A 10,481-nucleotide genomic window follows, 5' to 3' on the forward strand; every position below is an offset into this window, starting at 1 on the left:
ATTATCAAGGCTAATTTATTGTCAAAGATTTCTACTGACATGTAGCTGCTGCAGCTGTAGTTATGTTTCACTGCCACATGATGATGACCCAGCTAAAAATGCTCAAACTATCTTTAAATCGGTTTATTTCTTGTATTCTAATGTTACAACTGAGTTTTGTCATTTTTTTATTTGGTCATTTTCATGGTTAAGCTCGACTCTCTATATGCTTGATTGATTAGTTGATAGTAAAAGCTACGCTTTGGTTTTCTGAGAATGTAGCTTTTCAAATAGTTATCATGACCTCTTTCCCATTTTTTTTTAAATTTCATCCTCAGAGCCAGCAGCTCCAAAGGAGAAACCCAGACCAGCTCATGAGAAGAAACGTAAATATACAACTAAAACGAGAAAAAAGTATCATGAACAACACATACTGTGCATATATGTACATGTACAGATGTACATCATTTACAGTATGGAGCTTTCACTCTATTTTCTCACAGCTTATTGGCATGCTATATACACTGTATAGTTACTGTTTATTAATTATAAAAATGTACCTTTTTTAAAACTTAAATATGTCATTTTTCATTTAATTCGGCTCCTTCTAAAACAGAGGCAGAAACAAAGCAGGAAAAGCTCAAATCACTCCTAAAGAAGAGAGGTAGTCTGCCACTGCCAACTGCTTGTAGATTATTTTTGGTGTTGTAGTTTGCAAAACCTACTGGTGTCACCTATTGTACTTTAGTAGTACTAGAAATTACAGTTTCACTTAGAAACCAAACTACTGTAGGTAACAACAAAGCTGTTTACTGATTATGTTTAAATCCCACGTGCTTATTTACGTAGAGCCCAAAGAACCAGAGGAGAAAGTCAAACAATCTGTTAAAAAAGGTACAAAAACTACATTTGTTTCCAACGAATGTTTTGTAACAGACAGTAGAATAGTTCTTTGTGTCAGTTCAGCACTTTGCTGTAATTGCATAGTCACAAATGAACACTTATTAATTGCATTTTTTTCCCGATGGTGCAGCAATCTTGAGGAAAAAGTCCAAACCAGTCCATATGAAGAAAGGTACATGAGTAATGCTTCTGTGTAAGCAGTAAAAAATTCAGTGCAGAATTGTGATTCCCGTAATCTTGTCTAAAAAAAACCCCAAACAGATTAATTCCTCAGCAGCAGCTCAATGGGAAAACCGTGCTTTTTTTTTTTACATTGATCCTTAGGAATACACTTGATATATAGATATCAAGTCATAAGCAGTTTGTGCATAGACAGTGGATATGCCAAACACTGCATACTGTGCATGTAGTGATTCACCACTTACCTTAGAAAACACTCAGGGGCTGAAATTTTCAACCCAAAACAAAGTGAAATTTGTGACGCACATCTGGCAGCTTGAAGCTCTTTCCTCTAGTGTGGCAGATTGTACCTAAAAGAAAAAGATAATATGAGACGGGCATTGTACAGAGCCAGAAGCATCAAAAGTGGTCAAACAAACACCAATCGAGTGGTTTTCCCTTATAGACTTTATTATTCGACTTCGTGTATAAATATAATAGTATCACAGGTATTAGAGCTCGACTGATTTATCATTTGGCCAATTTGTATTGGCCAATACTGGCCTATCAGAAATCAATTGGTATTAACGAATATGCGTCATGTAAACTGTTTCAATGCACTAGCGTCTTTTGGGACAGTAAAGTTTCTCATCAAACTGTAGTATATCCTGCCTCCATTACATATCTCTGTCACAAGTGTTTAATAACCACATTTCTACCTAAATATTGCTATTGTGTTTTGTTTTTTTACTGCCTAATATTGGTATCAGCACTGGCCCAAACAATTCTGCCGGTCTCTAATACGCATGTCCATTTTAGATTTGAATAATAGGCTAAAAGCCAACAAACAAAAACATTTTCTCGCTCTTTGTAGAATGCCACAAATCACTTTCAGAAACTGGTAACAGCTTTCTAGATGTAGCTTCAAGATGTTGGAGGGTAAATTTGTTGTTGCACTGCTGTAGTTTAAGCCACAATGACCATTGTTCGAAAATAGGCTAACTGTGGCTTTCGCTGTTGAATTCTGTGTTGCTGACATCTGACCTTAGTTTTCCTTTTGCAGAAGTAGAGACTCAAAAAGAAAAGGACAAACGTGCTGCAGTAAAGAAAGGTACAGTACTCGCTACAATGACACATATTAACTTTTAAATGACAAGCATTAAGAGCAGTTATAAAACAAAAGAATATAGTGGTATACGTATATTTTCTGTGTCAGCTGTAAGCAAATTTGGGAAGGATATTGTGGCCCAGTTATTCAAGATTTGATGATCTGTTAAACATTCTGCAACATTATTCTTAGAAATACTTCCATGAATAAAAGACCTGTGTGTGTTTTATCAATTGTATTTTGTCCCGGATGGCGCAGCCATGTTGAGGGAAAAGCCCAAACCAGTCCGTGTGAAGAAAGGTACATTTGTGGAGCTTCACTACAGGCAGCACTTCATGTCACACAGCAGTGGTAATCCGATTACAACATGTAATCTGGTTACAAAATGAAGGCCACTGCAAACTGAATAATATGTAGTTAATTTACTCAGAAGATAAACTGACATTTCCCTGAAAGCTGCTTCTGCTAAAGGTCAAGAACATTTTCTTGCTGAATGTCAATAATAAAGGACACAATTGTAGATAGTTTTACATCCAGCAAGAAAATTATTTTATATTTATAGACAATTCATGTATATTGATCTGTTGTCTATAAATTGTATACGCAACACATATACTGATATTAATCTTTCCCATGGTCTTACAGAAAATGCATGCTGGTCATTATATCAACCCTGAGAAATAGCTGCCACTTTCAATAAGGCCTCACTTATAAAAGTCATAACTAGTTGAGATTATAATAACACATTTAGGGTACCATGTGACAGATCCCACTGGCTGTTGTTCATCATTGCAAATGTCGGAAAAACATAACTCTTCATTGGTCTCCCACTTTCTGACGAGACAGTTATTTATGAATTTGGATTTTGATGTTTTGCTCTTTTCTATCAATTATATTTTTTTAGCTATTACATATAAACTCTTCACAAAATGGACCTTATTAGGAAGTGGTACAAAGAAGTTTCTTAGTTGTGATGCTTCATTCTTTGCTTTGCTATTGGATTCGTCAGCATGCCTTTTCATAAGGGTTTTGAGGAGCTACATCTGAACAGAGATCATGTTATATACTCCAAAACTAAAATGTATATGCAAACAAGGCAGACTGGATTACATTCGCAAAAAAGAAAACCCTTTTTACCTTTATGAAGAGTAAAATTTGTCAATGATTCTGAAACATATTGTGTATATGTTGTATATTTCTTCCCTATTTGTGTTTGCAAAACAGTGCCTCCGGTTTTAAAAGAAAAGATCAAACCCACAGCAACAAAGAAAGGTATGCAATTACCGCAGAGGAATTAAATCATAAAATATATATGACATGCTGTTAATTTATGCAAAATTAATTTTATAAAGGGGATTATTTACAGACAAAGAGAAGAGAAAGACGGGTATCTCAAGCAGCAACGCGTTTGTAATCAAACTAGAGCTGCAACATTCATTCAATTAATTTGAAATCAATAGAAAAAAAATCTGCAACAATTTTTGATCAATATTTTGAGTCATTATGCAAGCAAAAATACAAACAAATTGCTGGTTTTTAGACTCTAAAATATGGAGATTTTCTGTCTAATATTATTTTTAATTTCTCCATATTTCCTTACATTTTCACCAAAGCAAATTAAGACAATCAAATATGAAAATAATCGTTACCTGTGGCCATAAATCAAACAGTTTACACTAAGCTTTACTTTACACTAAACCTGAATTATTCATGACCAAAATGTTTTGTCTTGTTTTTTTTCTGTGTTTTTAGAGAAAACAGTTGAGAAGAAAGCAGCCAAAGCAGAGGACGCTAAAGGTACAGAATACAATCAGCTTTGAAAATCAATATTATCTAAATCACCTAAATGTTTGCATGAAATGTATACAGCAATACCATAAACTGTTTCAATGTTTGACTTTTTTTTTTTTTCCATGAATATATTTTGTCTTCATTTGCAGAAGCCAGAGTTCTTAAAGAGATTCAGGAGTCTGCAAAGAAAGGTATCGTGTTTGTAAAGCAATTCAATTTCGAGAGTTCGAAATACATCAGTTGCTTTATTTACCTAATTTATATACAAAATTGTTGTTGTAGAAAAACCTGTTGAGAAGAAAGTTGCCAGGGAGGAGAAAGCCAAAGGTATTTTATATTTAGTGTAATCTAAGGTATTACAACACTGTCTTGTTTTATGGTTAACATTATGTTTGCTTTTTAACAGCAGAGCCTTCTGTATCAGACAGCTTTCTTATGGAAGGTAAGTACAAATTCCCTTTTTATTATCAAGATGTCACACAACTGTGTAAATTGTAAGCACTCTCCTCTCGAATGTCAGACACAAAATTATTCTGTACCGTCCCACTCCACAGACGAGCTACCCTACTTCCAGTGTTTCTTTGTGGACGAGGACGAGGCCCAGTTTCCGTTCTACGCCTTCTCACCGCTGCAGATTTGAGGCTTCAGCCTGAATCCAGTCTGAGGGTTACAATTTAGTCAATTTACTGATAAGGACAAGGTCCCGTCCCACCCCGCGACGCTGAAACACAGCAGCTGCTGTTCAGAAAAGCCTGGACTGCAAAGGATGATGTGGGATTTTATGTGATGGACCGATATTGTTTTTCCAGAATTGGTTGAGCTCTCGTACCAAATTCAAGCGTGTCATTCCTTTAGATTTTTGTATTGTTTTTTTTTTTAATTTTATTTTCTGTGCTCAGTTCTTTTGAAAGGTGGATATCATGAGAATATTTTAAATGGAACAATCTAATGCAATAACTTCTGTGGCTCATTTATTTAGAAAGGAACAAAACTTATATATTTTACACCTCACTTCATTTTCTTGTAATCAGTATTAAAAAAGTCTGTGCTACTGCATGATGGTGCAATTTTTTAGTTACAATATATGTTGTAAACAGGGTACAAAAAATGGCCACAGTCGTTTATTTAAGTTGGATGGGGATTAATTTCCTCTCGGCACACATTTACTTGAAAAGTGGTTTATACACTCATTTTTATTATCAGTCATCAGTGTGGTTTTAAATGCCCTTTTGTGTTTGTTAATAATTCTAGATATTCATTAATTTCAAGGAAACTTTTTTTTCACACATTTTCCTTTTTTTTTCCGACTGGGTACTTTTAAACATAGAGCAGAGATGTTTTATTTCCTTTTCTTTTTGTATTTTTAGGCATCAAAAGGAATGACCGTGCACTGTATTTGAGAGCTCCCAATCTTACTGATGGAAATCTACCTGAAATGTTGACATTTAAAGTCTTATTAAACCAAACCATCTGGATATCTGCACCAACTCCTCATTTTGATATCGGTGCTAATGACATGTATAATATTGCCTGAACTCTCAGAATGAGGTCTGAGTTCAGTTTTGTTTTTGACTGTTTCTACCATCAAGTATCAGATTCACTCTGTAATTCCTTGATTGACCAAAAACACACTGTCATTGACTTTGGTCACAGGCTGTTTGTGTGTTCACCAAGCAGAAACTTGACATATTTTGGAAAGCTTTTAAGCAGGTTCTTATAAACAGGACAGTAATTAATATTGTCTATTTCATGCATATATAACATAATATTAATGCATATCTTATAATAGCATCTTGCTAAAATGTAGCATAATATACATAGGATTTCTATTATTAGACTATCCTGTACTTTAAATGTGCAGTAAGGGCTGCAAGACTGATTTTGAATACTGCTATTGGTCATACACCAAACAGCCAAATCGTGTATTCAAAATCATAGACAGACAAAAACGATGTTGGTTGAGTCTAATGTTGAAACATTAACATCTCGGATTACATCGACATGCTGTGTGATCAGACCCACTTGCTGCAGAGGGCGTCACATGTTTGGACTGATGATCTCAGATGTAAAACATTTCTCATTCAGTCTGCACCAGCTACATATGGCTCGTTACATTTTGCTCCATATGTTGCATAGAAGGCAGTTATTAAAAGCTTGCATCACTAATCCTGAGTCTATTCAAATGCAAAATTCACTTATCTTTAAAATTAAAATAATTAAGACTCTTTATGATGACTGATGCAGCCGAGACTTCAGTGGCTGAACTGTGACAGAAGGAGTTTTAAGGTGATGCTCCACGATCACTGATGAACTTAGGGGTGTTTTTTTCCCCCTAAAATAACATTACATTGTCTTTGAATATTTAGTTTTGGAAGACGTGGCTGATAGCATGACTAAAGACATTTTAATAAAAGGGGACTTAAGATCCATATATATATTTCAATTTGAACTGTAACTAAAGACTCACTTTTATCAAGTGAACATGTGCAATATTACTTTTTTTGATTATGTCAGTGATTTCAACACTGTATGTTTGTCTTTGAATGAACTGTGCATGATGCGTGTGTGTGTGTGGTCTTGGTTTATGCTCTCAAATGTTTGCAATATTTTTTTTTCAGAACTTTATAAATGGCACACACTCGAACACAAGAATCAGGGTATTTGATACCAGACGCTGACATTTGTCTCTCAGTGGTGTTGCTAACAGAAGTACAAGTAACGAATCCTTCATACTTAAATTATATTTTCTGTAAATAGTTGAATAAATGGAAAAAAAAAATTACGAGTTTTATCCCTGAACCATTACCACTGAAACTGCGTTTTACCTGCAGTAAAATTACAATATGTATAATTATTTTTTTTCCAATTACACCCTCATTATGCTTGTGAATTGGAGCAATTTGACATTAAAACAAAAGCAACGCAAGTGTTTGTCTTTTATCTGACCACAACTTTTCTCACAAAGTTCAGCTTTGTTTTTGTTTTTTTTTACCCAGGTGACAGCACTATTTTGTGATCCATGCAAAGTGCATAAATATTGTAGCACGTGTGAAAAACAAGAGCACATACACGTGCAAAGAACAGACGATCTGCCTCTTGTGTTTGTGAAGCTATGAAACATAAGCAACGCCAGGATCTTTTTTTTTTTTTACTGCCGTGTTTAGTAGTTGCTATACGACGCCACAAAGTTGCGAATCGGTTTTCCCAAATTATAATGACTTACTATAACAATTTGTTACTATCGTTTTAAATCTACATAAACACAGTGAGTGGCGACTGTCGGCTTTTTCCAATGTTGTGACATTAAACCTGTCCATCTCACTGCAAACACAAATACACAGCAGCTGAAGAAGGAGCGAGCCCACTCACCCACTGATGTCATCTTTCAGGTCAGGACCTGTTGTTGTGGTTCATGGCGAATGCATCTGTGATGCCCTTCTCATCATGCATCCACGGCGTTATTAACGTCCAGCTCTCATATCTCATATCAGCTTTAGTTCAGGTACTTCTGGAAGCAGCAGATCTTGTGCACAAAATGTCCGCAGCTAAATTCACCGCCTTTCGGCGTAAAACGTCGCGACCCTTGAACGCCGGGCCCTTGACAAAACTCTCGCGAGACTTGCCACTTTCCTTTTAAGCTGCGCTCATGGTTGCGCTTGCTGAAAGTCAATTAAAGTCATTATTTTCCAAAACTCTCACTGACATGATCAAAACGACTTTAACGTGTGTGTGTGTGTGTGTGTTTTCTTTACAGTTAAGTCAGTTTTCACGACAAACCCTTCGGGTTGCCCAGCAGCTGCTACAAAATGGTGCAGTTACTGCTCTGAAATCCCATTTGATCACTTTATTTCTGAGATCCTAAGTCCTTGCAAAACTCACTCTGATATAAACAATTTCCAACATTTAAAAAAAATTGGTTAAGGTTTTAAAAATCCTCTAGTGTGCACCAAACACCACTGACACAGATTCCTCACAAAGGGGAAACTGTTGCTGCTCTCCTGGGAAGAGCACTGAGGACAGAATAAGCTGCACTAAATTATTATCTCGAATAGTCTCCCCAACATGAAAAGTGATACACTCGATTTTCTACCTTTTCAATGGGATCGTGCTGCTGTGAAAATTGTAACGTAAACTGTGCTGAACTTTTCTTTTAACTATGTGCAGCCTGAACTATTTATGCAAATGGTTTTGTGGGAGTATGGGCACGTTTTTAGTGTAGCTACTATAACTGGAGCACAAAGACAGATTTGAATCTAAATTAATTCAGCTGGCAACTGCCAAATGAGTTCCACTCCAGTTAGCACAGCTTCTTTGTGTCACGGGCTATTCAGATGTGGCCCGAAACTTGGCAGCATGAGTGTTGAGATGAGAAGAATGGCCACTTGTAGTCACAGCGCTCAGTTGGTTGGAAACAGCACACAGGGCAGGACAGGGAGGCTGGTTCATTTCAAATGAGCACGGGCATTAAAACAGTGAGAAATACTCGTTTGTATTGAATATATTAAGTTGGACAGACGTTTATTGACTGACTATTTATAGTCTGTAAACCACTAAACGGATATTGGAGAATATTGGATTGAAACAAACTGACCACATCCTGAACTCTGTCCTCTCTTCTCGTCACCTGCCTGTCACACCGGCGGCAGTGTTCAGTCACAGTTGGTTCACACACCATCGAATGATGCATCTACGTAATGACACCACAACTTAAACCGGATTATCCCGAGGTGAGTGACATCATCGCCCCACCTCCCCTTCAGCTCCACATTGTCTCTGACCATCTGGGGGTTACTAGAGTGCATTCACTCCACTGAGTTCAATGGTCACACTGGCTGCTGCTGCACGGTCAGCTCTGGCCCGCGCCGTCACCCTGCAGCTGTCACCTGGAACTGACCCATCACAGGGACGGCACTGTTCCCACGATTAAGGCTGACATATCTGAAAAGAAATGTAGGCCTGCATACAAAGTTGCAAAGAAAGAAGGATGCCCTAAATGGAAGTGACTGTTCTGTTGAGATAAAGTGGTGCTGATGGTGACTTGTAAAGACCAACTGAAGTGCCTGAGAGATTGAAGAGATTTAGTTCAGAAGTTTTATTTTCCCTTTTTCAAATGTGACATAGAGAATGAAACAGTTTAGGCCCTTCAACCTGATGAATTTCTTACAAAAGGTCTTACAAAAGATTCCCTAAAATATTTAACTCATGTTACAACAACAAATCAAGTGCAAATCACCGCAGTAAAAACACATTTAGATTTTTCTTCTTCTTAAAAAAAAAAAAAAAAGGACAACACCCTGTTGATCATTCGCAGTGCTGGGATGATTTGCTCTTTCAAGAGGATGGTAAAGTTAGGCTTTCTCGTATGTGCGGACCCCCTGGACTCCCTCAAAGGTTAGTGTCTGGAGGAAGAAAAAAAAAACATGTAACAGGTAGTAAATGATGGTAGATCAAGTAAAGCAAGTTACAATCCATTTGGGTCATATGCTATCAGTTCCTGCGTAATTGCAAAGGCAAGGCCAGGTAGCTTCATTTAACATGATTCAAAGTGCCCATGCAGTACACGGATCTGTGGAGCAAATTGCTCCATTAACTAATACATGTGCCCACAATCACAAGCAGGGCAGGACAAGTGTTATTTCGGCTTACCATCACCATCTTCCCATCCTTGATCTCTCTGATCAATTTGGTCTCTTTGCCATCCCACTTCTGCACATGCACAAGTTTGTCTCCCTCCATGGTGAAGGTAGACTGCAAGCAGAGAGAATATTTTTGTTAATCTAAAACCAGCACAGGAAAGTGTTTTAGCCAGAACGCAGAACATCTTACAGTGAAAAATGTACCCCAACTTACTTTGACATGTCGGTCATCAGGTGTGGTCTCATCAAACTCCTCTCCCAGTTTGGAGGAGATCTCGGTGTTCCTGAAGGTGCTCAGGGTTTTCACCACCACTTTGTCTCCATCTTGACTAATCGCAACTGTTGGTTTGGTGACATTGCCCACTTGTCTCGTGGCAAAACCCACACCTGTCAAAAGAAAAGCATGCCTTTAATAAATACGTTATGCTGGACGCAAATCAAGACAAATTAAGACTTTTTTGTACTTAAAAGTATCTTGAAAAAAATATATAATAAGCAGCCAATATCATGGAAACTTTAGAAAAAGTGTGTCTTGTGAAGCGGAAAACAAAAGACATTTTTACTCACCAAGTGCCTTCATGTATTCATCAAAGTTCTGGCTGTCGACCAGTTTCCATGTAGCGCAGAAAGCATCAACCATTTTTGCAGATGTTATGGGTCCAGTTCAGTCAGTCAACTGTCAGACAGTCTCTGCTCTCCGTGCAGTAAATCCTGCAGCCGGTGCAGTGCCTGCCTGTCAAATTCATACTGTAAAAGAGGGCGGGGACTTAAACCGCAGCCTGAAAAGGTGATTGGATGTTCCAGACACTTTAGTGGGCTGTGATTGGCCATCGCAAAGTGTGCTGTTAACACTTCATGGGTGAACTCGGAAGGATTATCACTTGTATGTGGGACACCTACTCCCC

The 10,481-nt window shown here is 37.4% G+C and overlaps 2 protein-coding genes across 17 annotated transcripts in view; one reads left to right on the forward strand and one right to left on the reverse strand.

The window, feature by feature from the left end:
- Positions 1-5,415, forward strand: part of LOC138200095 (trichohyalin) — a 30,236-nt gene extending 24,821 nt beyond the window's left edge. For 10 of the 16 annotated variants that reach the window (XM_069152536.1, XM_069152540.1, XM_069152539.1 and 7 more), the window contains 11 exons: positions 318-365; positions 829-873; positions 1,013-1,054; positions 2,105-2,152; positions 2,408-2,449; positions 3,374-3,421; positions 3,902-3,946; positions 4,090-4,131; positions 4,223-4,267; positions 4,347-4,382; positions 4,495-5,415. In XM_069152536.1, coding sequence (XP_069008637.1) covers positions 318-365; positions 829-873; positions 1,013-1,054; positions 2,105-2,152; positions 2,408-2,449; positions 3,374-3,421; positions 3,902-3,946; positions 4,090-4,131; positions 4,223-4,267; positions 4,347-4,382; positions 4,495-4,580 — 527 coding nt within the window. In that variant the 3' untranslated portion in view covers positions 4,581-5,415. Of the gene's footprint in view, positions 1-317; positions 366-828; positions 874-1,012; positions 1,055-2,104; positions 2,153-2,407; positions 2,450-3,373; positions 3,422-3,901; positions 3,947-4,089; positions 4,132-4,222; positions 4,268-4,346; positions 4,383-4,494 lie in introns of those variants that run through there. The other 6 variants (XM_069152538.1, XM_069152542.1, XM_069152543.1 and 3 more) reach the window with 6 other exon arrangements.
- Positions 5,416-9,017: 3,602 nt separating this feature from the next.
- fabp7a (fatty acid binding protein 7, brain, a) lies at positions 9,018-10,297 on the reverse strand. The gene is made up of 4 exons (XM_069152556.1): positions 10,144-10,297; positions 9,791-9,963; positions 9,587-9,688; positions 9,018-9,339 (listed from the first exon to the last, which is right to left on the reverse strand). The coding sequence occupies exons 1-4, from the start codon at positions 10,214-10,216 to the stop codon at positions 9,289-9,291; spliced, it is 399 nt and encodes a 132-aa protein (XP_069008657.1). The 5' UTR covers positions 10,217-10,297; the 3' UTR covers positions 9,018-9,288.
- Between the last annotated feature and the right edge of the window lie 184 nt (positions 10,298-10,481).

The sequence above is a fragment of the Embiotoca jacksoni genome, unplaced genomic scaffold (assembly GCF_022577435.1).
Source record: "Embiotoca jacksoni isolate LCO1_2020_lvr unplaced genomic scaffold, fEmbJac1.0.p SCAF_18, whole genome shotgun sequence".
NCBI classification, from domain to species: Eukaryota; Metazoa; Chordata; class Actinopteri; family Embiotocidae; genus Embiotoca; species Embiotoca jacksoni.

Coding starts and splice junctions, on each gene's coding strand:
- fabp7a (XM_069152556.1), bottom strand. CDS start 10,216: ATGGTTGATGCTTTCTGCGCTACATGGAAACTGGTCGACAGCCAGAAC. Junction 9,689..9,790: donor CTGATGACCGACATGTCAAA/GTAAGTTGGGGT, acceptor CTCTGCTTGCAG/TCTACCTTCACCATGGAGGG. Junction 9,340..9,586: donor AGGATGGGAAGATGGTGATG/GTAAGCCGAAAT, acceptor TTCTTCCTCCAG/ACACTAACCTTTGAGGGAGT.